This window comes from Trichoderma evansii (assembly GCF_050947405.1).
Source record: "Trichoderma evansii strain SZMC 28006 chromosome Unknown GGI43scaffold_30, whole genome shotgun sequence".
In the NCBI taxonomy this organism is placed as follows: Eukaryota; Fungi; Ascomycota; class Sordariomycetes; order Hypocreales; family Hypocreaceae; genus Trichoderma; species Trichoderma evansii.
Window position 1 is genome coordinate 259164 of NW_028145176.1, and position 26455 is coordinate 285618.

General features: G+C 48.2%; 10 protein-coding genes across 10 annotated transcripts; 6 read left to right on the top strand and 4 right to left on the bottom strand.

Moving 5' to 3' along the window:
* Positions 1-2481: 2481 nt before the first annotated feature.
* On the top strand, positions 2482-4627 carry GGI43DRAFT_388255 (glycosyl transferase family group 2-domain-containing protein; the record flags this gene model as incomplete). The annotated part of the gene is made up of 3 exons (XM_083204039.1): positions 2482-3072; positions 3185-3410; positions 3480-4627. The coding sequence occupies 3 exons, from the start codon at positions 2482-2484 to the stop codon at positions 4625-4627; spliced, it is 1965 nt and encodes a 654-aa protein (XP_083055936.1).
* A 2135-nt stretch (positions 4628-6762) lies between these two features.
* GGI43DRAFT_388256 (peptidylprolyl isomerase FPR3) lies at positions 6763-8547 on the top strand (the record flags this gene model as incomplete). The annotated part of the gene is made up of 4 exons (XM_083204040.1): positions 6763-6849; positions 7041-7526; positions 7625-8279; positions 8342-8547. 4 exons carry the CDS (start codon positions 6763-6765, stop codon positions 8545-8547), a joined length of 1434 nt encoding a protein of 477 aa, XP_083055937.1.
* Positions 8548-9389: 842 nt separating this feature from the next.
* Positions 9390-12165, top strand: GGI43DRAFT_388257 (kinase-like domain-containing protein; the record flags this gene model as incomplete). The annotated part of the gene is made up of 4 exons (XM_083204041.1): positions 9390-9606; positions 9670-10651; positions 10729-11278; positions 11488-12165. 4 exons carry the CDS (start codon positions 9390-9392, stop codon positions 12163-12165), a joined length of 2427 nt encoding a protein of 808 aa, XP_083055938.1.
* A 117-nt stretch (positions 12166-12282) lies between these two features.
* On the bottom strand, positions 12283-14753 carry GGI43DRAFT_417337 (inositol phosphosphingolipid phospholipase). Its single transcript, XM_083207412.1, has 2 exons — positions 13898-14753; positions 12283-13639 (listed from the first exon to the last, which is right to left on the bottom strand). Exons 1-2 carry the CDS (start codon positions 14351-14353, stop codon positions 12620-12622), a joined length of 1476 nt encoding a protein of 491 aa, XP_083055939.1. The 5' UTR covers positions 14354-14753; the 3' UTR covers positions 12283-12619.
* Positions 14754-15442: 689 nt separating this feature from the next.
* Positions 15443-16519, top strand: GGI43DRAFT_262442 (putative quinol monooxygenase). The gene is made up of 3 exons (XM_083201001.1): positions 15443-16090; positions 16157-16209; positions 16283-16519. The coding sequence occupies exons 1-3, from the start codon at positions 15541-15543 to the stop codon at positions 16307-16309; spliced, it is 630 nt and encodes a 209-aa protein (XP_083055940.1). The 5' UTR covers positions 15443-15540; the 3' UTR covers positions 16310-16519.
* Positions 16520-16955: 436 nt separating this feature from the next.
* On the bottom strand, positions 16956-18847 carry GGI43DRAFT_262437 (KH domain-containing protein). The gene is made up of 3 exons (XM_083201000.1): positions 18122-18847; positions 17118-17991; positions 16956-17060 (listed from the first exon to the last, which is right to left on the bottom strand). The coding sequence occupies exons 1-3, from the start codon at positions 18647-18649 to the stop codon at positions 17038-17040; spliced, it is 1425 nt and encodes a 474-aa protein (XP_083055941.1). The 5' UTR covers positions 18650-18847; the 3' UTR covers positions 16956-17037.
* An 818-nt stretch (positions 18848-19665) lies between these two features.
* GGI43DRAFT_417346 (uncharacterized protein) lies at positions 19666-21294 on the top strand. Its single transcript, XM_083207413.1, has 2 exons — positions 19666-20141; positions 20195-21294. The coding sequence occupies exons 1-2, from the start codon at positions 20028-20030 to the stop codon at positions 21047-21049; spliced, it is 969 nt and encodes a 322-aa protein (XP_083055942.1). The 5' UTR covers positions 19666-20027; the 3' UTR covers positions 21050-21294.
* A 476-nt stretch (positions 21295-21770) lies between these two features.
* On the top strand, positions 21771-22446 carry GGI43DRAFT_388262 (bifunctional dITP/dUTP diphosphatase; the record flags this gene model as incomplete). Its single annotated transcript, XM_083204042.1, has 2 exons — positions 21771-22113; positions 22187-22446. 2 exons carry the CDS (start codon positions 21771-21773, stop codon positions 22444-22446), a joined length of 603 nt encoding a protein of 200 aa, XP_083055943.1.
* Positions 22447-22616: 170 nt separating this feature from the next.
* GGI43DRAFT_431478 (Ribokinase-like protein) lies at positions 22617-24064 on the bottom strand (the record flags this gene model as incomplete). The annotated part of the gene is made up of 4 exons (XM_083209412.1): positions 22617-23285; positions 23349-23679; positions 23759-23861; positions 24014-24064. The coding sequence occupies 4 exons, from the start codon at positions 24062-24064 to the stop codon at positions 22706-22708; spliced, it is 1065 nt and encodes a 354-aa protein (XP_083055944.1). The 3' UTR covers positions 22617-22705.
* Positions 24065-24488: 424 nt separating this feature from the next.
* Positions 24489-26285, bottom strand: GGI43DRAFT_417370 (proliferating cell nuclear antigen). The gene is made up of 6 exons (XM_083207414.1): positions 26065-26285; positions 25901-25944; positions 25413-25842; positions 25038-25327; positions 24606-24964; positions 24489-24553 (listed from the first exon to the last, which is right to left on the bottom strand). The coding sequence occupies exons 2-5, from the start codon at positions 25940-25942 to the stop codon at positions 24947-24949; spliced, it is 780 nt and encodes a 259-aa protein (XP_083055945.1). The 5' UTR covers positions 25943-25944; positions 26065-26285; the 3' UTR covers positions 24489-24553; positions 24606-24946.
* Between the last annotated feature and the right edge of the window lie 170 nt (positions 26286-26455).

Genomic DNA, 26455 nt, shown 5'->3' on the forward strand with positions numbered 1-26455 from the left:
TGACTCGTAACTCCGGAGACATGTCACTGAGGTGGGTAGGATTAACAGCTTTTCTGGGCCCGTCCAAGGAGACTGAAACTGATAGGCAAATGGCTCCACGGGAGACGCGCAATGATGGACGCCAATATACCTGGCCGAAGGAGTTCAAATGTCTGGTGCTCGTGATAGCGTAGCTTACACCATTTCATCTTCAGTTGCTTAGTCCGTCGCACAGGCTAACAGGGATGCAAGTTGCGCAGAAGCTATTCTTGGACGGCTGAGAGAGAATTCCCCATAAGGTCATACAATGATATGCTGCATATAACAAACCGCACTATGCATTCATGCGCGTATATCTTCACGGCAGTGCTTTGCAGATGGGTCGCCATTTCGACCGATCCCGCACAAGGTGAGGGTCATGCTGTACACATATGTACTAGCAACGCATACGTTACGCCACATATTGAGGCAAATAACTATTACTACTATTACTACTATTAGTAGCTATTAGTACATGCAAAAAGAGAATCCTCATCATGCGCCCGGAATTCTTGTGGCTTGTCTATAGCCCATTGTTCAACGCCCTTTTCTCCCGGGGTTCGCACGGCATGCGTCAAAGGCGCGCTTTAATAGGACAATCTGTAAACGCCGATCTCTTAGCGGGCCAACAGGGGAGGCTGCATTTGATGTTCACGCGCCTAGTCTTCCTGGCAGAAAAGAGCAGAGGAAAATAGCCATCGACTCGCTGCTGACCCGCTCTCAAAACTGACTGTCGTCCATTGGGCTTCACATGCCGGGCCGTGTGGCCCTTGGGTTGGTCCAGAAGACTTCGCCGTTACTAGTTTGTATGTAGCGCTTGGAGTGACGAACCAGCAAGCGAGCGGCGCTAAAGCCGAGATTAAGAGCGGAGCCTGGGCTTGGATGATCTCCAAAGTGATGGGTATCGAATTCATGGAATTGCTAGTATGTATTAGATAGTTGTGGATTTGTTTTAGAGAAATGCAGGCGGTAGGGGGCATCGCCTTGCAGTGGCATCAATAGTTGACTGCCAAGCGGGAAACCAAAAAAAAAGAACCCCAGGGACTCTTGCAACCATACCTAGGCACACAGCTCTATTATTATGCACATTGTTATTTTACTATGGACTTTAATTATCCTCTGCTAGCGATGTTTACTGCCTCTACTGCCTCTACTGCCTCTACTGCCTCTACTGCCTCTACTGCCTCTACTGCCTCTACTATTTCTACTATTTCTACCACTACTGAGAATATCTTGTAAATGGCTTATGTGTTCGTGTGTTATTCGAGTCTTAGCATAGGCTTCCAAGATGACATATCATCTCACGTCATAGCTGAGGCAGCATTAAGATGGCTGTCTGGCACTTTACATACCGAAATTGGCCATTTTTATTTCCGGGATAATAATGCTCATACTACCCAAGTATGCACTTTGTACAGGCATGTGTTCTGGATATTCAGCACAGTTCCCACCTTGTCTTGTTGTGGAGAGTCATGATAACAATGGCGTAGCTTCTAGCCTGTGGGTTAATGACATACTTGTTTTAAGCTCTGAAGTAGCGGTGCGGGATTTGCACAAGCCTATCCATCTCTTGGGAACTTTTCGAAGGGTGTTGTTACGAATCCCCTATCATTGGAGGCTGTACACTTCCTCTATCTTCAACCTCTTCTCTAGAAGCGAAGGACCAACATACTAAAGCATCCGAGGCACGACTTAATGTAGCAAACTCCGAGTTACAAGATAAATGAAGCAGAGATATTCTTCACGATCTATCCTGCGCGATGTCTCTACCGAAAAGAGCTTAGCAAATGCATCGGCTACTGCAAACCACTCGGTACATAGTCAAGTGCATGGTTAGCTTGATACTAAATAGGAAACTTGGGATCATGAGCACAAGTAAGAGGGTCCGGGGTCTGTATGGGGGCCTAACATCTCAGCGAATCTGATTGCTTCTTTGCATACGCGTGTTCGTAAACCGCAACTAGCTCCTATCATATCCTACCTTCTAGGCCTGCTAGTGACTGATCATTGATAACAAGAAAAGAAGCCATCACCATAATGGTAGGCCTTCGTAGTTTGTAATGGTGGAATAATGGCTACTACCCCTATCACTGGTGAATACTTGTCATGTTCATACCATAGATCTATATTTGCATGTATCTCATAATAAAACGCTCTGGCTTTTGTGTGGATACTCCAACTCACACCCTAGATTCAAGCTCCTCCATCCCCATGGCTTTCAGCTGGTTATGACTCGAGCTGGGTCCCTTCTTTGGCTGATCCCTCCACATCTTTTTTTCTTTTTGTCTGGCTCTCTCTTCAAGTTTTGTTCTCTTCTCTTCTCCCATCTTTGAGTCTGGCATCTATGACAGTCTCTTGGTTGTGAGCTGCCTCTTTGAAGCTTCAACTTTCTGGGGATATTCCTTTAGTCCTTTCTATATCACTTTCCGGTCTTCTCTTGTCTGATCGCCAGCTTTAGAAACAATGGGCTTCTTAAACTGGTGCTCCCGCTGCTCAGGCGGCTTGAGCATGTTGGCATTGATCGGCCTCTCATACTGGGTTATATCCCGAGAATCGATTATTGAAAACTACGGATTTATTGTATATAAAGGTGCAAGTACCAATGAAGGAAGTTATTCTTCAAAAACCACCGCCGTCGGTGCTGGTATATGGACTATCATCTTTGCTTATTACTGCCTCTTGATTCATTTCCTGGTTGCCCTTTTCCCTATACGAGCGTGTTGGTCCATCTGGAGCATTACAAAGTCACTTAAACAATCTGCGCAAAGCAGAGCCGTCCAGGATTACAAAACAGCTGGCCTTCGCCGCCAAAGTTCTTCGTCTTCAATCACTAGTTCAGAGACGTTATCTTCCAGCGACAGCGACAATGTCTTTTCAACGGCAAGCGAGTTCACTGATTCCGAATCCGAGCTTTCTACCGAAGGTAAAGATAGCTCTCAGAGTGGGCCCATCATCCACGCCATTATCATCCCCAACTACAAAGAAGATATGGAAATTCTCAGAGAGACTCTAGACGTCTTAGCTTCTCACCCTCAAGCTCAAAGTTGCTACGATGTAAGTCGAATAAATCTTCTTAGAGTTACTCCCTTGTCACTGCGCGTGGAGTCGTTATGCGACATGATTGGCGGCGTGAACTAGATGCTAATTGGTCATGCGCTGCTTCCAGGTCTACCTTGGCATGGAATTACGAGAAACTGGAGGCGAATCAAAGGCTTTGAGCCTTGTCCAGCGTTATATCAAAAAGTTCCGATCGATTGATTATACACTGCATCCGTCAGGTATTCCCGGCGAAGCTGCCGGGAAGGGCAGCAATTTGGCCTGGGCGGCCCGCAAACTTAGCTCCAACTATACAATGTCTGTCCGCAAGAACGTCATTGTTACCGGTATTGACGGTATGTCATTGCTATCTGATAATGATATATTTTTAATTATAACATCATACGCTAATCATGTACTTATAGCTGACAGTCACCTCTCATCGCGATACTTTGCCCAGGTCTCATATATGCACACTACTTTTATCGAGACTGCTTCTTCTACTCTGTATGCTGCTCCTATAATTTTTGATCGGAATGCCAACGACGTCAATGCAGTTGTTCGTGTTGCCGATATTCTCTGGTGCGCCGCTGGAATGTCTGGTTTATACAGCAGCTCTGTCATTGCTCCTCCTACATCCGTATACTCCCTGCCTTTACAGCTCGTTGATCGTGTTGGTGGTTGGGATTGTGACTCCGATGCTATTGGAGAAGATTTACACATGTTTATCAAATGCTTCTTCGCTCTCAATGGGCATCTTACTTGTCGTACAGTGCTCAGCCCTGTTAGCCAAACCAACGTGTCTGGAGGCGGGAAAGGTGGCTTTCGAGGCTCTCTTATGGATATGAAGGCCCGTTATAAGCAGGCAATTCGACACATGTGGGGAGCATTAGACAGCGGATTCGCATTGCGCAAGGGTGCTGAGATGTGGAAGGACAGGAAGTATACCTCCAGAGCCTTCCGCCCTTTGCACAAAACTTGCCATGGCGACAGTCTTGATGAGTATTTTCCCGAAGCCCAGCTTGAAGCAGGCTCGGAGCTTTCAATCGAGAACGACGCCTTCTCTGATATAACGAGAGACACATTAAAAGAGCCTCACTGGGAACACATTTTCTACTTGGCTCACCGTCTATTCGAAGCACACTTTCTCCCTCTTCACATGATGATCCTGGTAGTTGCATCTACTCTATACACTTACGTCACAAAGGGTGGTGAAGATCCCAACAATCTATCGTGGATATTCTCAGCTTGCAACATTCTTCGGCCCCTTGGGCTTGTGGAGGTGGCAATCTACATGCTCATCTACGAGAGCTACCACCGAGTTTGTGTTCGCGCCCGTGAGAGGGACATGACCGAGGCTGGGTTGTCTGATGGTATGTGCTTTTCTCATCGCTCTCTGAAGCAGAACTTTGTCGATTATTTTCTGGTGCCGGTGGTCGCTCTTTTATATGGTACTTTGCCATGCGCCCAGGCGGAAATTTCGCATTTCTGGACAGCCGATTTGGAATACGCTGTTAGCAAGAAAGCTATACGCCAGCGAGCCAAATCTGTGACTGTAGAAGATGTTGTCTGAGCGTTTTATAATGATATTATTATGGGATATTCGCCTGGCATGTGTATTATGTGCCAATCCTGAAAATCCCTACAAGAGTGCAAGCAATGTTTTGTCGAATTCATCAGTCTACTGAAAGAATTGATTTGTTTAGCAGTCATTGGATAACCTTGAAAGAAGAAGCATGGAGTTGGGAGTGTATGCGCCAACACGGCCACGAATTTTAAATGATGGAAAGAATATAATGATAATCTACATAATCTAACAACTAAGCTTTATATCTACTTAGTATAGAGATTTAATATAGTATATATACCTCTCAAGCGGGAAACAAAAGATAGGAAATCTTACAACCAACCATAAGCACATAGCTCTATTATTATGCACTGTTATTATTATACTGCCTCTACTGCCTCTATAGTTTCTACTGTTTCTAACACTCTACTAAGAATACAGTTTTTAATTACTTATGTGTTCGTATTTCTATTTTTGTGTGAATTTTCATCTTGCAGTCCCTGTTTTTTATCCCCCCCTTGCCTACATAGTCACTGGATAGTTAATACTCTAAAATGAAAGCAAGACACCGGGAAGGATACCCAATAACAAATATTCGCATTTAAGTGTTTATCCCAAATCACGAGATTTTCCTTAACTAATCTCCTTGATGATTGAAGATGCTAGTTAGTCAAACTTTGGAGCGCCAAAACGCCCATCTTATTTAGAGTATGCGACTAATGCATCGTTTCCGAGCTGTTGCATCCGCAAATGTTAAAAGCCGAAACTATCTATGGCGTGCAGAGTTGGAGATTAGTGGGGCCTGTGAGTCTGGCGACGAAACAGATGCGAATCTACATCTCAGCCAATCAATGGACGACGGTACCTGGATAGGCGAGATATGCTTTAATGCAGCATCAGATTGGCGCTTCTAAGGAGAGGAGCGATATCAAGGCCAGATTGTGATGTGCAAGTTTAAACGGACAGCGGTAGTATCGGCGGGGAGGATTTGGCGGACCCTTGAGCACAAGAGAAGGTGATAACTTGACATTTCGCAGAAATCGATGAATCTTGTGCATTAATGCCGCTCTGGGTTTATCTGAATAATTACACTGAAGTTTAAAAAGTTTGGGAGGTCCTTATGCTTGGATGTTCTTCCTATGTTGAAACAAAGGGGTGTAGCTTTGGAATAGCTGCATGGAACATTTATCACTATTTCGGATTATTAATATAATAGAGATGACTCTGAAGAAGAATGGATGTAGCAAAATATAAACTCAAAATCTTTCTTTTTAAATTTAGAGAAAAAGAGTCGTAATTTGAAAAGGGGACTCATGGTAATATATGCGCAGGTACTAGTCATGAATGCAGAGCAAGGAATGGATTTTTATATGCAGAGAACCGTAAGTGATATCAGCCTATATGGCGATCAAACTGTATATAAACTGCTATACGGCATATTCAATAGCAAAACTCATAGAGCAACGAATTGGTAACATCCAAAGTTATTATAAATGAGTGATATGGTGCTCACGAGACTGGTATAGAATAGAAAGCGATCTCACTGCTGACTGACATAGAATAGAAGATTTATGCCCAAATTGAGCCAAATTGAGCCAAATTGAGCCAATATGAGATCTTTTGATAGGAAGATTGAAACAAGCATATTGTAATGCTCAATTCTCACACCATGAATTGAACAGTTAATTCACCTCTGAGTAGAGAATGTACGTCACCCATCTAACGCGAACATTTTGACGTATCACGATGGCTTCTTTCCACAATCAGCAGGCGGTGAAAGGCGTAGAATGGCGTAGAGATCCACCCACATGCATAAGTGGCTCCATCCGGGCGGGGTTGGTTGCTGAGCCAGCGACACGGATATCGATAAGCGCCTTATCGTGTCATTCGATTGGTCAGCCTTAGCAGGTGGAGAATCTACTTAGATGGCTGAACGGAGAACGAAAAAAAAAAAAGAATCGACTAAGAAATTTTTTGAGCTTCTCGCCTCTTTTTTTTCCTTTCCTCGACGCGATCCTCCAGACTTTGGAACACGCAGAGCCACATTCTCTCGAGAGTTTTTTTCTTCGCTTTCATTTTACAGCCTCTCTTTTGAATTACAGCTATAATAGCCAACATCGAAATTTAATATTTTCATCACAATGGCTGCTGTTCCTGGTCCCGTTTATGGCCTCGAGGTCCCGGCCGGAGAGGTCTTGATCCCGGCCAACTTGGAATTCCCTGCCTCTGTATGTTTTTTTCTCTTTTCCCTCTGGCTGCAAGTTCTTTAGTGTGTTATCATTGGGATTGAGCTCAATGCGACATGAAGCGCTCATGTCACTGCTTGATCGAAACGATTCCACCAAAAGAAAAGGCAACCCATGGTAGAATGATGTAGTCTTGTCTGGTTGACGCTAATCATTGATTTTTCATATCATAGTTCCGCATCACTATGGCCGCTTTGGATCCTACTGAGGAGGCCGATGTTGATGATTCCAAGACCCCCTCCATCCCTCGATCAACTCTGCGTCTGGTCAAGCGCGCCTTCTCCAGCTACAACGAGGACGAGGATGACGAGCTCAGCGATTCATACATGAACGCTCTCCTCGGAGGCTCTGACGACGAGGACGACGAGTCCAATGGTGGCCCTAGCGACCTCTCCAAGGCCAAGAAGCAGAAGCAGGCTGCTGCGATCAAGAAGCTTCTGGAGGCCGCCAACGGCGTTGAGTCTGATGACGAGGAGATGGAGGATGCTGAGGCCAAGCCCAAGAAGGGCAAGAAGGCCGCCAGTGCCAAGGGCAAGGGCAAGGCTGTTGTGGAAGAGGAGGAAGACTCCGAGGATGAGGATGATGATGATGATGAGGACGATGACAGCGAGGCAGGCGATCTTGAGAACTTCGTTGTCTGCACTCTCGACACTGAGCGGGTAAGCTTGACAGATTATGAGAGCCCCATGAAGATTTTTTTTTCTGGGGCGAAACTCATCTAATTATGATTCATACGATATACTAACGCCCATTCCAGAACTACCAGCAGCCTCTCGATATTACCGTCAACCAGGGCGAGAAGGTTTTCTTTGTTGTCTCTGGCACACACACCGTTTACCTGACTGGTAACTACATTATGGACGATAATGAGGAGGATGAGGATGAGGATGAGGATGACTACGACCTGTCTCCTGATGATCTGGACTATGGCCTGGGTGAGGATGACAGCGAAGAAGAGAGCGACGACCTCGACGACCTTGAGGATCCTCGTGTTACTGAGGTCGACTCCGACGAAGAAGTCCCCAAGCTGGTTCCTACCGACACCAAGAAGGGCAAGAACAAGCGTTCTGCTGAAGAAGCCGAGGGCCTTGACGAGCTGATCTCCAAGGCTTCCGAGTCCAAGCTTTCCAAGAAGCAGCAGAAGAAGCTCAAGAACAACAAGGGCGAGGCTGTTGCCGCCGAGGAGAAGGAGGAGGCCAAGAAGGATGCTAAGAAGGTCCAGTTCGCTAAGAACCTCGAGCAGGGCCCCACTGGATCAACCAAGCCGGCCGGCAAGTCTTCTCTCGGTGTCAAGAACGTCCAGGGCGTTACCGTTGATGACCGCACAATCGGTAAGGGCCGCACCGTCAAGAATGGCGACACTGTTGGCGTCCGCTACATTGGAAAGCTCCAGAACGGACAGCAGTTTGATGGTATGTTTCATCCATGACTACGTTTATGCTAGACATCGCAGCTAACATGAGATTCCTTACAGCCAACAAGAAGGGCAAGCCCTTCTCTTTCAAGATCGGCAGGGGCCAGGTCATTAAGGGTTGGGACGTTGGTATTGTAGGCATGGCCATCGGTGGTGAACGACGACTGACCATCCCTGCTCACCTGGCTTACGGCTCAAAGAGCCTGCCTGGCATTCCTGCCAACAGCCAGCTGACTTTCGACGTCAAGCTCCTTGAGATCAAATAAATCAGAGTCAAAAGTCAATTTTAAAATGGGACCGGCGTTGGATGATTTCTGCGGCTGCGTATATTAATTCTTCATCTCTACCCGAAGCTGGACATGGTTCAATATAATTGGCGTTTCCTTTCAAATGCTGCTCAAGGACGAAGAGCCTGAGGCCGTAAACTGCTGTAAGAGGCATGAGGGATTGTGCGATGTGACCCCTACATCACATGCGAGTCCAGCTTGGACTAACGAGGGCGAAGATCTGGGATTGTTTGAAAGATGGGAACATTATGCGAAATGGGCAAATGTTGGCCCTTGTGTTAAATATCGCAGCCGTTACTAAAAGAATTGGGACGGCTCTGTTATGGTTCGTGAAGGCGATTTAGACGTCTATACAGTAAAATACAACACGATAAATCATCACCATGCTTCTTATTTCACTCGCATTTGCCTTCCTATTATAAATCTGCCGTGTTTGACAAAACGTTTACGATATTTACCCGCAGAGAAATGCAAAAGTGTCTAAATGTGGTCTCTTATCGGCTTCGCTCTCTCGCAAAAGTTTGGAAAAGAGCGATCGAGAAATGTCCATAAACATGGAAAGAGCATGTGATAGACAGCGCCATATTTTATCAGCTGCTGCTCTTCTGCTAATCTTCCATCCCTCTTCAGCTTCCATCTCTCTCCTTTTCTCGCCACGCGTCTTCGTCAACATTCATGACGCCGTCTTTCATTCATTCATTAAATGCTAGCTCATAAAAGAAATAGAAAAATACAATCAATAGAGTCTATCGTCATACTCTTCTCTTTCTTTTTATTCAGATCGAGCTTTTTTACCGTTAATTCATATTCATCAAACAGAAATGCTACCTCAACGGCACAATGGCCAACGAACTTATCCAGTATTGGACCATATGCCAAGTGGCCCAAACGAATCTACCGCCGTATCGATCCAGCCTCTATCAGATGGCGCAGAAGGCCATGTGGGCTCTGACATCCTGAAGCTTCATCGCAAGGGCTCAAAAGTATGGTCTGAAATTCGAGACAAGCTGATGGGGAGGGTAGGGAGGAATAGCCACGGTAATTAGACCATTTGCTTAGCATTTATAATAGGGCTTTTTATCAAGTGCTGATACCTTATAGGCTCACAAAGTTCTGCTGCTCTTGACTGGTATCCAAACGATCCGTTTCGGTCTTTGAACAAAGGGAAGAATCCGGTTGCTGTTATTTCCAGCAGCGATGCCACGATACTACGAAATGCAAAAGGGGCAAAGGGATTCCAGGTGGCGAATGGACTTATACAAAAGCTACGGCCCAGCAATCTGAGAATTTCTCCACGCTCTACTATTAAGGCTTGCGACTCTTCATCTCAACAGAAAGATTTGCTCTCAGGTCTTCCCAGTGTTACAGAATCTGATGATTCGAGCGAGAGAGATCGGGTATGGTCGTCCGCCCATAGCAGCAAACTGACAAACCCAGAAGATAATTCTACAAGGAAGACATCAGTCGACTCTCGCTTTTCCAGCTCACCTTCAGCGAAAGGAGGGAGTCCAAGAAGAAAGTTAAGCCGTCGGAGCCGCTGGACTAGATCCAGCCCCGAAGGAGCAGGCTTGGGAACTATCGAAGAGTCGACGATAGACAAGCCAAAGCCAACTATATTGACGGTAGAAAAGGTAGCTGCGGCGAAAATATACCTGGAGACTTACTTTAACGAGCTCTGCAGCGAAGCGTATCGTCGCTCTCTCCGGCGCCAGCAATTTCATCAAGAGCTCTTTCGCAGCGCATATATGATGCCTGGTAATAATAGCCTAACTTACAATTCTTTCTATTACCGGGAGAGCTGTCGCCTAAGAGATATACGAATTTTGAAATCCAAATGCACAATTCAAGCAAAACAGCAAAATATAAGCTCCTGTGCTTCGAAATACGAGTTTCTCAAAGTATTGGGCAAAGGTAGTTTTGGAGTTGTCAAGCTGGTACGTGAGAGGCCAGACTCATCGTATTCTTACCCAAGTCGGGTTTTTGCAATGAAAGTCATACGAAAGTCAGACATGCTTCGAAGCAGTCAGGAGGGGCATCTTCGCGCCGAGAGAGATTTTCTTGTTTCTTATGAAGGATCCAGCTGGTGAGAGCATTCTATATGTTTCATCTTCTCCTTTTAACTAAGAATCTTCATTTTTTGACCTACCATTTCTCCATTAGGGTCGTGCCACTGATTGCAAGCTTCGATGACTTGTCAAATCTATATCTCGTTATGGAATATATGCCCGGCGGAGACTTCTTGGGCCTATTGATCCGAGAAAATATACTACACGAAGCTGTGGCATGTTTCTACATTGCCGAGATGATACTAGCTGTGGAAGAAGCCCATCGTCTTGGATTCATTCACCGCGACATCAAGCCTGATAATTTTCTAATATCCAGCTCCGGACATCTCAAAATCTCCGATTTCGGGCTTGCATTTGACGGGCAATGGCCTCATGACGCATCATATTACAACTACCATAGGCACTCACTTTTGCGTACATTGAATCTTGATGCTAAAGGAGATGAAAAGGATCAAGAAGATTACAAAGGTATCCAAGGCCGGTCTGAGAAAGCACATGCTCTTACGGGAGATCTTGAGCGGCATGAGGAGCAGAGCTTAGGAAGTGACCAAGACCTTGCTACTCTTTTGGAATGGAGGCACAGGTGCGGCAACCGTACGAGGGCAAACTCTGTCGTTGGCACAAGCCAGTATATGGCCCCTGAGGTGATCCAAGCACAAAATTTTCAAACGTACTACGACGGGAGGTGCGATTAGTAGAGCATTGGCATCATTCTGTTTGAGTGTCTCTATGGGCACACGCCTTTTCTTTCAGACGAAGGAAGGAAGCCCACAAAGCAAAATATCTTGGTAAGCGGATTTGATTGAAAACCACACCAGCTTTTTATTGAACGTGGATACTAATGCCATTAAAGGCTCACAAAGAAAGGTTTCGGTTTCCTGTGAGACCTTTTGTTAGCGATAAATGCAAAGACTTGATCTATCGTTTAATCCAGGACAAAGAAAGTCGGCTCTGCTCCAAACGATACCAAATGCTCGATCAAAGTCAGCCGGGAATAGGGATACTGGTAGATAGATACGGCCGATACGTTTTCCCGAATGATGCTGAAGATATCAAGGCACATAAATTCTTCAAGCCTATTCCGTGGGATACGATACAGAATGTTTCACCACCCTTCGTCCCCCACATCCATAGCCTTGAGGATACTCACTATTTTAAGGAATCTGAGCCTCTTGACGATCGGACAGAGTCGATGACGGGAAAACCTGTGCTTACTGACGAAGAAGTTCGATGGATTCTGCGAGGGTATAAAATGGTCTTACAAGATGTGGCGATTCGCCTTATCAATATACCATATGATTCAGGAGCCCTTCGCAGCAGGGATTTGGAAATTGACTCAATGAATGCATTTGAGGACGAAGAGAAAGATTTGCTGAAGAGATTTATGAGGGAATATGGGCGGAGAGTGCCCAAGCGGCCCAGGGATATTATTCTACGAGATGAGCATATGAAGGATACAGCCATGGCGGTGAGGAAACAAAGCGCCTTTATGGGTTATGCATGGCATAGCGTGAGGCGGATGACCTACTGATGCATATATTAATGAGCTGAAGCCCTGAATTATTTGAAGGGCATTGCGAATAAGAGGATGTGTTTTGATCAGCGTAATAAAAAAAGGAAAGAAGGAAAGAAGAAATCGCGTAGCAGGTTTAATGAATAGAATAGAATTAATTGTATTGATTCAGGAAGTGATTATCCAATATACTCATAATATTTCTAGCCGAGTGCTATTGCAATCTTTCCTGCTGGCCTTTAATAACCGCTGCATACGTCTGGTTTTCGCTATATATTATTATTTCTTCTATTTTCTGGCATATCTTGCAAGCTACAAAGCTGCTTCTTGTTTTATAGATTGAAAATTCGTGAAAATATCCTTTGTAAAGAGTTGTATCCCATTATCATAATAACCAGAAAAAAAATATAACTATTAACTACAGATTGCGGTATTTCATGGGCATGGTTACTTTTTGGGTAGTGTGCCACATCTATACATTGGCAGTTGAAGGTTTCTCCGATTTATCTGGCGAAAGAAACGACTTGGCAGTACAAATTTCCCATTCAAACTCCCTAAGAGCACGAATCTCAGACCAGAAGAAGAGGAGCGCGAGCAAGCCGTCGACAACGCCCGTGGCAAGACCCAGGCTGGCAACAAGCATGAGGATAAAGGCCACGAAGTTGCGTGGGCTCCACCAAACGGCGACGAGGCAGCCGATCCAGACGAGCAAGGAAGCGTAGAAGTGGACGCCCCGCCAGAAGCGTTGGCCAACCTCACGGGTCATGTACCAGTCCGTCATGGCGAGGATTTCGTCGTAGTCGGAGAGGGTCAGGGGTTGGGTGTCGAGGACTTGGCCTTCTGCGGGGGTCTGGAGCTGGGCGTCTAGTTCGGGAACGGGGGAAGAAGGTGAGATTTCGTGGAGTTTGAGGATGGCTGAGGCGGCGAAGTGGTCAGATAAGGAGACGTTGAGTTCAGGATGGCGCTGGGTCATCTCGACGGACGCGGAGTGGACGACCCAGCCGCGAGATTGAGAGCCCGGATTGGAAGCATCATCGGGTTGGAAGCGTCCGGTAGTGGCAAAGACGTAGTCGAGGCGCTTTCCGCGAGGATCAGGGCTGTCTGCATCTACAGGGCAAGGCTCAGTCTTGAGCTTCTTTTGGGCGCTCTTTGACCAGCGCCAGGTATTGTAGAGGCCGTCACTGGTCGATCCATTGAATTTGATATTATAGCCGGCAGTAGGCACAGCGAGACCTCGAGCCTTTTCCACGGGATCGTCTGCAGTTCCAAGGGAGCTCTCTGGGTGGAGGACACGCCATGTGTCTCGAAGGGGAGTGCGAGCGGTGATGATGCGATGAGGCAGTGAGCGCGGCGTCATGTTGAAGTCGCCGAGGGCGACGACGAGGCGGCCTGAGAAGGAGGCGGCGCGAAGGAGCTTGGAGATTTCCCATGCTTGGGCTGTGCGGTGGCAGAGATAGGTGTCTTTGGGACCACTCTCATAAGGGGCATGGGTCTGTGACGATTGTTAGTAACTGATGTCAAGATTTGTAGAATGAGTGGGAGCTGGTGAATAAGAGCTGATGAGTGGAAGTTGTATGGAGTTGAGATGAGAGATACTGTGAAATAGTGTGTGTCTTGTTTCTTTCACTTCTCTAATATATACCTACCTATGTATATATATGTATATATATACATACATATCAATCATGATGAGAAGGGATATGAAGAGTGTGAGATGGAATAAGTCAGGGCAAATGAAGAATAAACTCACGTGAGTATTGAATACTTCAATCACATCATTCTCCCCCGGGCCATATCTCACTCCAGCAATTGCCACTCCCTTGCCGACATACCAGTCGCCTCTCCAAAACGCCGTCGGCCGGCCGTTAAGCGGATACCTGAACATTGAGCTTGTCTCCACAGGCCATCGGCTCAGCAGTGCCAAGCCGCCGCCAAACGCACCGCTGTTGTAGAATTTGCCATAGGGCAGAACATCAGCGGTAGCCTTGCAGATGGCCTGGTAGTCGTCCCGCGTCCAGCATTCTTGGAGACAGACGATGTCTGGCGGAGGGTCCAGGAGGGCCAATTGCCGGCCAATCTCAGCGAGACGCGGCTTGCGCAGGTCGGAGATGACGAGGAGGCCCCAGCAGTTGAGCGAGAGAAGGCGGATCTGCGTGACGGGCTGGTTGCCATGGCCTTGGGCGGCCGAGGCATCTGTGGATGTCATGGCGAGGCTGCTGAGGGAGTGACTGAATCGGATGCTATGCTGGTGCTTGTGACGAGGCTGAGAGCCTAACCAATTGGGCTAGTGCGGTGCAATGGAATCAATTGAGAACCCCGTATGCGTTTGAAGACTTGATTAATGTCAATTGGATGCGCATGTATCATCAGCTGAGACGATGCATGGTTGTGGTGATGGCTGCGAATTGGTGGTGGTGACGATGATAATCGCAAGTTGTCAGGTTGCAATGCTCAAAGTATCGACCTATGGGCAGGGTACATTGTATCGGCATAGTGCTTTGTAGCTTTAAAGTTATCCATAGGGAGCTGACAGTGGCTTCTCTTCCGCTAGCCAGCATACTACGACGCTATAGACGAGCCTCTCAACTACAACTATAAAGAGCCCGTTTCCTCACGCTGTGCACCTCTATTGTAAAGAATCAAAAGATTAAAGGAGATCTCGCCATAGCAAATAGTACCACCATCTTAACTAGGTAATTACTTACGTGAACAGCATACAGAGCAACTGGACCGGGCAAAACGGGTACGTACCGCAGATCCAGCGCTCCCGGCACGGCTCCAGTTAAATTTCGGGAAAAGTTGCCAGCCCAAGCCAAAAACCAACCGATTATTGGCACCTTTATTCCTAAAAAGGGCCATTGCTAGTGCAGCCGGCCAAACAACTACTTTCCACCTCTTATAAATCGTGCTGATGAAACATCCATTACAAATGCGCCAATTATAGAGCTTTAAACAAGGGACTTGGAAGAATAGCAGAAGCCCATATACACGTATTAAATGCATGAATTGCTTATCAATCCTTGAAATGTTTTTTCCCGCCCGGCAGTGGAGATGGCGTGTAAGTCAAAGTGACTGGAGAGACAGGGGCCAGCAGTTTAGATGCCGCACGCTTGAGTGCGATGACGATATTCTAAGAGCTTATAAAGAAAAGAAGCTCTTGTTGCTGTGGAGCATGAGAGGAAACGGAAGTATGTAGAGGTTGCAGTTGTATATATATATATAACGAGATCGACGCCTCTTCTATAACAGGAAAACAGCGTAATTTCCCAAACCTGCCTGCTCTTCATCCTCCTCCTCCTGCTTCTCTCATTGAGCTTTTAAATCTCCAACACCTTCTTCTTTTTCTTCCTCCTAAAACTCAATCCTAATCTTAAATTAACCTCCTAGCCCAACATGCCCGAAACCGTCGAAATCGCCATCGTCAGCTTCAAAGACTCCCCTTCATCCCCTCCTCAAGCCTGGCTAGACAACCTCAAGACCTTCGCCTCAACCCCCGGCCTCATCGCCCTCTACTTCGGCCAGCAGATCGAACACCCCGAGAAATACAACTGGGTCGCCCGTTGGACCGCCCAGTCAGCCATCGACGACTTCCACAACAGCCCCGGCTTCAAGGCCTGGGCCGACATCTACGCCGCGCCGCTCGCCACCAGCGTCATCAAGACCACAGAAGAGACCACCAACGACCCGAGAATCCCTCTGGAATCCCCTTGCACTGAATTCTTCATCAACTACGGCGCTGATGACGATTTTCACAAGGAGCGATTGGATCCGTTTATCCAGACCCTCGTGGATGCGAAGCTGCCGGGCATGATTGGCGGCGCCACCGGCGAGTATAAGACCGTCATCAACGTCAACGAGGAAGTGCTGGAGCAGAAGGAGGTGATTCTGCTACTGGGCTGGGTCAACAAGGAGGCCCATACTTCCCTGCAAGGAAAGGATGGTGGTATGTTTACATGCTTATACAAAGTGATTGATCGGAGCTGAGCTGATCTAATACTCTCTACAATAGTTATTGTCACCAATCTTCCTCGCATTCTCCCTTACCGCAAGGATCATATCCTAGTAAGCATAAATCAATTCTACATGGCCAAAGCGGCGAGAGCCAAGGCATTGTATGCTAACGATTTATCTACAGTACCATATCAACCTCAAGAAGCTGTAAAAGCTACATACCCCAAATGAACGCATTATAGAAGATGCCTGTATATGATAATAGTTTCGGCATCAAGATAGTGCCTATACGCACTACATGCCAGCTTTATGTTGCACCAAATAGACATTTTATAGCGCCCCAAAGATGAATTAAGGGGAGAAAAAAAAAGGAATTTCATAATGAACATAAAGAGAAACCATATCGCATATTATAGAGCATCTGTCCACTTTTGTTTTGCAGTCCCTTGGCATCATATCAAACGATGACCCACCTCATGTAAAAACCAGCTTCGTAGACTCCCCATACTGATAATCAATGAATCAAAGTCAAATCAAATCAATCATCGTGCCGCCAAATATTCCGTAGAGCTCTGTTTCTAATCATCATTGCTCTGCGCCCTCCTTCATCCACCCTAAATTCAGTCCCAGTCACAGCAAATATCCCGTTTCTAGACGGCCAAGAAAAGATAAACGGCAAAAACAATAAAACCGAGCAGTTACAAAAAAGGGAAAAGAAAAGAATAAGAGAGAAGAAGTCCAAGTATCTGTAGTAGTTGCCAGCATCACAAGGCATCTCATTGATCCCTCGGCAAACATATTACCTAGTGCAGCCAGCCGACCTTTCGCCCTGCCCTTTGCGCCGTCATTCACTGATGATTGCCCTCAATATTAAAAAGCAGAGCGACTTTAACCATTCACATCGTCGCTCTTTGAGAAGAAACCGACAAGGAGATGTGGTTAAATTCGGTGCTTTTCAGATTCTGTCGCTCGATACTGGTTAGAAGCTTAGGCTCCCGTGGATCGGTTTTGCGTCTCACCAAGTCGAGAGTACAGCATGTAAAGAGCCATGCGGTTGCACTCTTCCGTTCCCGTAATCGTCACTAGCCGCTCGTTGCTGTTGTCCTGGGGCTCGTTAATCTTAATGACGCTGCCGCTCATCTGCCGTATCTCATTGATCTTCTGTCCTCCCTTGCCGATGATGGCGCCGACCATGTCGTTGGGGATGTAGATTTGCTGCGTGATGGGGCCTCCTGGCATGCCGGCATGCATGGGCTGGCCCTGAGGAGCGCCGTGTGCTTGAGGGCCGGTATGGGGAGCCATGTGTGGCTGAACGTGAGGAGCAGCCGCCCCGTATGCGGCAGGTTGACCTGCTCCGTACTGCATGGGAATCGCTGGAGCACCATGAGGAGCGCCGTGAGCGTACGGCTGGGGGTATGGTGCAGGCGGCATGTGATGAGGTCGGCGCTCCTGGTGTCGGCCGTAGTTCTCTGTGCGTCCGTAGTGGCCGGATGCCGGCTGCGGGCTGTAGGGAACCACCTGCATGCCTCCGGGGATAGAACCAACTGGTGCACCGCTCCTGGTGGCATATGCTGAAGCGCCGGGCCCGCCAAATCGTTCGTTGAGCTGCTCAAGCAGAGTGCTACCGACATAGTAAGTGGCAATGTGTACTGCATCGGCGACGCCCATCACAACAAGGGAGCGCTCGCTTGACATGGGGAGACATGAATCTGAGGCATTCAGTCGAGCGCCGGACGCCTCTTGGATCTCTCGGATCCGAGAGCCGCCTTTGCCAATGATAGAACCAATGAGGATATGGGGAATCAGGAGACGAAGGGGGTATGTCTTGGAAGAGGCGGTGGATGCCTCGGTAAGCGGTTCGTTGTTCAATGTTCGGATGATCAAACCAAAGGCCTGTGTAATGAGGAAAAGAAACAAGGAAGAGAGTGTTAGTGCTACGGCCATAAAACAAGAAATTCACGACATGTTACAAAATGGGGAGACTGGGGGGATGGGGGAGAGGGGACTGTTCGTTCGCACGCACCTTGGCAACTGCATCAACGATGCCACTAACGGTCAAGATTCGCTCGACAGCTCCCTTCTGATAGTCGCTGACCGTGCACTTGGCATTGGACATTTTGCGAATGTTTGATACGTTTTCGCCACCTTTGCCGATGATGGTGGCAGCCTCCGGGCTGGAGATGACGGCTCTGATATGGATCCATGAGCTCTCATCGTGAGCAGCGGCCGAAGCAGCCACGGCAGATGAGGATGCTGTAGAGATTGGGACAGTTGGGGTGGCCTTGACGCTGGTGCCCGCTTCGGTTGCGGTGGTATCCGTTAACTCTGTGGCCGCGACGCCGTTGGCATTTTCCTCTTCGCCATTCTGCTCTGCAGTCTCAGAAGGCACTTCAGTGGGAAGCTCGAGCTTCTCCGTCTCTTCGTCATGCTTGGCATCTTTGTCCAAGGCGGGTCGCTTGGCCTCCGGCTGGTCAGTTGCTCGCGATGGCGAGGAAGGCTCCTCGAGAGGGCGCTTAGCCGACTGAGTCGGTTGTGGGGGCGAGGCAGACATTTTGTTTCCTTGAATAAAATGGAATGGTATAGTTCACAGAAAGATGAAGACGAATTTAAGCTTCGTCTAATTGGTGGCGATCAAAGATCCTCTGAATTTTTCTTTTTATAAATTTCTTTTGTTTTCGATTGTTCTTCTTAATCTACACTCAGGGGGTTTTCGAAGGAAAACGTGCTGGTGTAGTGGCTGGAATCGGTAATGAAGGATCGGTTGTCTCGAGTGTGCAGGATTTCGTGATGTGACTTTCTGGTGTCGCAAAAGGGCGCTGCCCAGACTGTGTGTAGCGGAATAAGTGTGGGAGGAGTTGTGTTCTCAAAGGGTGGAACTCTCTTCTTCCGCGTCTAGATGATCCAGAGCTTTCGCAAAAAAAAGGTGTCGAAATGGTAGGGAATTTCGATGAATGTCCCAAGTGGTGAGTGGAAAGAGAGGGCGATGATGAAAACTGAGTGGCTGATGGCAGTGGTGGTGATGGTGCAGAGGATGGTGAAGCGTATCGTTACTAGGACGGATATGTCTCGAAAGCAGAGAATGAAGAGACGAAGCGCTCAACTCAAACCTTTTTTCCCCTCCTTGGTCAAGACCTTGTGAGTATCGTAGCTGACGCTCACGCAATACCAACACCTTGCGCGTTTGAAACTCCAGTTATCGACGGCCCGTGTCTTGCGAATGCGGATAAATCGCCTCGACGATGCAAATTGTCGCTCGTGCACGCTAAAGCGGTGGACTCGGACAGAAGTACAGACAAAGAGGGAGTAAAAGAGACCGAGGCTGATTTCCAACCAGGATATCAAGCTGAGTCTAGATGACGCGAACAGCCGCACGCGGAGACGGTTTAATCAGCGGCGAGACGGAATCTCGCAGGGCGCTGGAAACGATGACACGTAGATGCCGATGCGATCGGATCGATGGCTACGAGTCGGCGCGTGGCGAGAAGGATGATGGAGAAAAGAATCGGCGGATGGGAAGAAGAAACTTTGGTGAGACGTCGGAGTTGGCAAAAGGGCCAATGGCTCCCTTGCTGGAGATTGCCCGCGAAAGCATCACGTGATGACCCCAATTGGACTGCGAAATGCGCGACACGCAGCCGCCAAGATAAAGTGCGGCGGCAGGTGCACAGTGCGGCCTATGCAGACCTGAAAGAACGCTACGGGGAGCAGGGAAGCTTTCCAATGGGCGGTCGCTTCCCCGCAGCGCGTCTTAAGCCTCTCAGAAGCTAGAATCTCGCCGCTACAGGGAGAGATCTATACCGTATATAGACAGTATATGATACGGTATACCTTGCGCCTTACTCTCTTACGACATTGAACTGGCGCATCTTCTAAAGAAAGCTTGCAGCGAATCAACCGAGATACTCACAACGGACGAAGCTCACAAGACCATGGATGATAGATCTCGCAACAACCCAGAGGCCCAGTCCCATGCGACAAATATTGATCACACCTTAAAGGAGCTTCAGCGAAAAGTCCGCGAATATGAGGCTCAGCTAAACGAGGTAGCTACCATTCGTGATCGCGGCCCAAACAGCATCTAACTAAGCAGCCATAGTTGCGATCCGCAGAGTATGAGGCCCCCAGCACCGCTGCTGGCCAAGCCCAGATCCTCAAAACAGCCTTTGACGATGTTACCAACTCTGAACCCTTTCTCCCCTTCCCGGGATCAGTTCTCCCTGCGCTGCTGGCTCTGCGCAAGACACATCAGACGATCCAGGAGTCCAAAGCCTTTCTAGCTTCGCAGACAGAGACGACCGAGAAAATAAAGAAGCAATTAAAGGATGATGAGTCTGCTCTGAAGGACCAGCAGCTACTCAACGAAGCCCTCAAGCAAAGAATCGAGACTTTGCGTACAGAGGCGAATGCTGGAGTCAACGCGAAGCCTGAAGATGAGGCGCGCAAACGCATCGAAGAATTACGACGAAAGAAACAAAATTACAACAAGGAGACGGGCAAGTTGATGAAGTCCCTCAAGCGCTTCATCGACGACCATCTAGCTGTGATGCTTGCGGCAGAAGCCATGGGCGGCCCCGTCGTTGGAGACCTAATGGACGCTGACGTCGAGGAGATCGCCGCGGGCTTCAACGCGCAAGGGAAGCTCAAGAAGCCTAAAGGCGAAATAAACAAAGACAAGAACCAGCGCCGCATAGATGAGATTTGGGGCCCTAGCGACGACAGCGGCAAGAAGAGAGATGTGGCTACGGCTGCCGGCGAAGAGATGCGGCAGCTTACCGAGGAGCTGCTCAACAAGCTTGTCGAGGCGAAGGGCAGTAGCTCAGATGCCTACGTGAGGCTTCCGTACGAGACGGCGTCGGCGAGGTTTCTTATCAGGTCCAACGTTGCGCAGTTTCACCCGAAGGATGCTATGAGGATACGGCTGGTGGACTACGGACGAGAGCTGGATGATTAGAATAGTGTTATTCGTATATCAATTCGAGTCTCCCTATTTAAACAGTCGCGTTTGCTTGTTTGAACAGCCGAATGTTGAACTCGGCCTTCGATTCGCTGACGCCGGAATACAGTGCGCATCGCTAGTAGCTATATGACCTATACCGCTTCTACTTATCTCTGTAACAATGCTAGAATAATTGATATTAATATTGATATATATTCTTACCGCCTTAAATTAGCGACCTATTCTACCATTGATACCCAATGGCATCCCATCAAGTCGTACCAATGCCCTACGCAAGGAGGCGGCCATCGCAAGTCGCCTATGACATCCATCAGCAGCCAAAACCCCACCACCTCAATTGGACCAATTTACTCCCCGCGTCAAACCACTTAGCAGAACGCGTCGCGGTCGTGTCGCCGCCCCTCCAAAAAAATCCCACCACTAACAGCTTGTTAGCTACCACAGACCAAACCTTTCTCACACCGACTTCCTTTTTCTCAACAATCCATTGGATTTGGTACAACTCGCCCTGCCTAACAAGTTACCATCAAAAGTAAGCGATACTCCACCGAAAAGAAGCAAAGCCCAAAACCTTGTTCCAGTTATTCAGCTCCTTTCTCTGCCTAACAGTTATCCTCCCTTCCCTTCCACCAGACCTTGCACAATTACAATTAACCCAACCACAGTCATTTCTTAGATCATTTCTCTAAATTTTTGACATTTCTTTATTTTAACCATGTCCTCAGCTCCTGAAGTCAACGGCACAGCCTCCCCTCCCGCCAAGCGCATCAAGACTCTCCCCCTCGACGGCGACGCTGAGAAGGACCAAGACTCCTCCGTGACACCTCCTGCCGTACCTCAAGAAGAAACACCCGCCAAATCAACAACCACAACTACAACAATGGAGGCCTCAATCCCCCTGCAAGTCAAGAAGCTCACTCCCCAGGGCAGACTGCCCACGCGGGGTAGCGCATTCGCCGCTGGCTACGATGTCTACGCCGCCAGAGACACCGTTGTGCCTGCGAGAGGCAAGGTCCTCGTCGATACCGACATTAGCATTGCCGTGCCCGCTGGAACTTGTAAGTGAAAGAAAGAAACAAAATGCGTCTTGTATGGACCAATTGGCTAACCAACAATCTTATTACACAACAGACGGCCGAATTGCTCCCCGCTCTGGCCTCGCCTCCAAGCACTTCATTGATACCGGTGCCGGTGTCATCGACGCCGACTACCGTGGACCCGTCAAGGTTCTCCTCTTCAACCACTCCGACACCGACTACGAGATCAAGGAGGCCGACCGAATTGCTCAGCTGGTGCTTGAGAGGATCGTGACCCCCGAGGTCGTCGAGGTCGAGGAGCTGGAGGAGAGTGTACGAGGAGCCGGTGGATTTGGCAGCACGGGCAAGAACTAAAGGATTCAAATTCTTTTTTTTTTTTTAAATAAATAATGACATGATATGATATAATAAATGGCGGCGAGGTATAGACGGACATGCAGAGGGATGCAATATACTACCGAGTCAGATCGGTACGGAATGAAATAACTCGTAAAGAGATATAAACAGCTTTTCGATTCAAGTCTATAAAGATGAAATACTAAGCCAAAAGATTTGATTCTACGCCGTTGCCTGACCCCCGTGTCTAATTCCCATTCGCCTTTTCCATCTCCATCTAAACTTTCGTCGCCGCGAATTTTTTGCTGGGACTCCGCAAGCTATCCAGGTTGGTAACCAGCTGCAGCTCCGCCGCCTTCGACTGGACATAATGCGCCTTATCCTTATCATCTCTATCCTCCGTCTTCAGCTCCGCCCACGTCCTTTCTATCACCACGGGCATTGCATCCCGCGTCTTCGCCAAGACCTCATGCATACTAGCCAGCACCTTCTCCGCCGCCCTCGCCAGCGGCAGCTCCGTCGCAGGCACATCGTCGTCGCTCACCCAGCTCGCGCGGCCGTGCAGGCCAGGCACAGCGCCGGTAGCTTCCCGGATGCGGCTCGTAATGAGGGCGCCGAACATGTCACCCGTGCCGCAGAAGTAGCAGTCGATGGAGGGAAAGGTGATCTTGAAGGTCCGGGCCTTGCGGTCCGAGGTCATGGTGGATCCGATGACAGAGAGGTGGGAGGGCGGATGGTCCGGGGTTGTGAAGCCGACGGAGGTGATGATGATGTGAGGGATGTTGAATTTTTCGTGCAGCACCTGGATAGCTTGGGTGAGGCTGTCCATGTCGACGATCTTAACATCTGAGAGTTGTCTGTAGAGTAAAGGGGTCAGTGGTCATGACGTCTCTATCAAATATGAGACTATAAAAACTTACTCGGCCTCAAACTGATTTGGCAGTATCAAATCTGCATAAGGGAGAAGAGCCTTGTATGCGGGCACAACTTCCGGCGCCACATACAGCTTCCCATTATCTCCCATCACAGGATCCAACACCCAGAAAAACTTGCCCGGAATGTGTTGAAACCTCTCCCTCAGTCCCTTGGCGATGTTTCCCACCGCCGTGACTCCCTCCGCGCCGGGGATGTACCCGGAGAGCATCATGTCAAAGTCATCCAGGTACGATTGCTTCAGGCCCTTGTATAGGTCGGTAATCTCTTGAGCCGTGGCTCTCGTCCCTGTCCATTGCTTGTAACCTGTATGATTGCCTAGAGTGAGAGAGACGCAACATTATGAGTCAGCCATGTCTCACAGGATGCTCTTATCCCCTCAGGCCAGTATACTCACTGAACTGCACCGTATTCAGAGCGGCAACTTCATTCCCCAGCGACTGGAGCACGAAGACGGCGACTTTGTTTCCCACGTTGCTGCAATGCCACGTTAACTCAAACTGTCCAACGATATCTCATAGAATAGCGGTTTTCACGCTTGCTTTCTAAGTCCAAGTCATACCCTGAGACAACCTACGAAAATATTAATTAGCCCAGCTCATGAAATGAATTTTCATAAAAGGTTCATTGTGAACTCCTGAGGGCAGCTTACATGGCTGGCGACCGCCAATACTCGTGGCGCAAGTACCACTGAGTCAGACATGTTTTTTTTCTCCTTCTAGGAAATTAAGATTATTGAGCGCCGAAGTCCGGAGGCTATCTTGAAAGTTATATGTCAGATAGGAGAAGAAGAAAAATAATGATATGTTGTATATGAAATGAATGGAAGAAGAGAGTCGGAAGTTTGGAGAAGCTAATAGTCTAGCCCAGGCCAACTCAACCCGGCTGATGATAATCGCTTGATGAATAATAAGCTGGGCTGGCTGGGGTTCCATGCGGCGGTCCCGCCGTCAGCGGAGGGAGATTTAAGCCACAAATATCGGCGGGTAAGACAACAGGCTACTCACCGCTAGGATATGTCTAGGAAACAAGAAACTTTGTCTATTACTAAGGCGATAATCCAACACAGCAAGGGAGAAAAAACTCAAAAGCGCACAACTCTGAGAACTAGCACAGGGCGCGTGAGACGTTATCATGGGGTAGGAAAAACGCCCCGCCGACGGCCGAGACTACGATCCGGCCTAAGCCATATGTAAGAGCGTCTAATATCACAAACCCAGTTTAGGCGTTAAAAAGGACCATAGCAGAAAGAAAAGCGAGATGGTAGTAACCTCTCCAGCACGGGACAAGGTCAAGATATTTCAGGGAGGTAATTATTGGCTTGCAAGACTAAAGCTAGGCATATGCTCATTCATTTTTGTTTTTGTTCTTTTCCTTCTTTGCTACAGATCATGGTTAGAAAAACAAAGAAAGAAGCTTATAACTGTAACAACATTCTCGATATCCATTTCTTCTCTCTGTCATCAGTGGGTAGTCGATCAGCCGTGATGGAAGGTTTGGGTCTTTTCTACCCAAAGCCCGGCCTGATATATGCGGAGATTGTGTGTGTTGGGTGTCTAAATTGTAAGGCTCAAGTGGAATAAATTTACTCCTCATCACCAATCTATACAAATGTCACAAATGTCAGCATGATACACTTTTAGCATAAAAATATGTATAGTAAACGTTGAACGGACCTTTGGTGCAAGGTAGAAACGCAGGTAGCTGCTGCCAGAGAGGTTGTACTCAACCAAGAGCGGCACCTCGCTGGAAAGGCAGATCTTGACCTGGTTGGACAGGGCAGCAGCCTTGCAGAAGTTGACCAGGTACTTAAGAGAGAAAGTCAAAGAAACGGGCTCCGTCAGCTCAATGTCGACATTCAGATCGGGCTTGTCAATGTTGGTGTGGCTTCGCAGAGTGACTGAGCCGTTACCAATGTCACCGTTGCAAGAGAACTTGACGCCATCCTTGGAGGCCTCGATACCGACTGCAAGTAAATCGATATTAGCTTTCGTCTAATCACTCTCATACATATTTGTCCACGCAAGTGGGTTTGGGTGCATATAACATACCTGACTCTGACATGGCAGCCAGATCTGTGCAAATTCTTCGGAACTCAGCCGCGGGCATAGAAATAGTAGCAGCATACTCGGTCTCGGGGATACCAAGGTGCTCCTGGTCAATGTCCATGAGCTTGAGGTCGTACTCGCTGATGCGGTCGTTCTCGCTGCTCTCAAACACCAGGTTCAGAACATCTGGTGCGTCCTCGGCCTTGATCGTCAACATGTCCTCGCCCTGGGCAGCTCGCAGCACCTTGGTCAGAGACGTCAGGTTGACACCAAGGGCAATGTTGCGGTCGCATCGGTAGGGAGAGAAGCCTTCGGCCTTGAGCATCATCGACACGAGGGCGACGTGCGAGTTGTCCATGGCCTGCAGAGCAATACCAGAGTCATTGCAGTCAAAGTTGCAGTCCTGGACGAGGTCCTTGATGGCGTCGACAACCTATGGTTCGTCCTGTCGTCAGTGAGGTCTTGCAAGACGCGGGATCGTGTCAATTTACCTTCTTCAGGATGCTAGCCTGTTCCAACCGTGCTTCCAACATTTCTATCACATGTTAGGCTTCTTGTCTTCTTCTTTCAAGCGCGATCACGAGAGCATTGGGCGTGGACAAGAGGGCAGAGAAAAGAGGGGGATGCACGAAGCAGCAGCGCTTCCAATACGTACTGAATAGATGTGTGTGATTAAAGAAACAAAGAGAGGTAAAATGAGTGAATGGCTGTGGAAATCCGGATGCAGTGCAAAGGCAATGGATTTGGCGCTGCACGGTGTGTATCACAGAGTTTGTTGGTGAGGAAGAAAGATGCACGTCTTTTTGGTGGAGGGTGAAGCTCTGGGTCGCCAGGCAGAAAAAAGCACTTAACACGACGACACGAAGCTGTGGGCAATTGAGACGCGTCTAGCTGGAGACAGACGCCAATTACACGCGGGGCAGGACTTTTTTTAGCGTCTGGTGCCTGGAGCTGAAAGGTACCAGCACCTGGGAGGCCTGAGACGCCTGCAAGGGAGTACCAGGTACAGAATGATTAATTCCAAGGTGCTAGCAGGTTGACCTGTA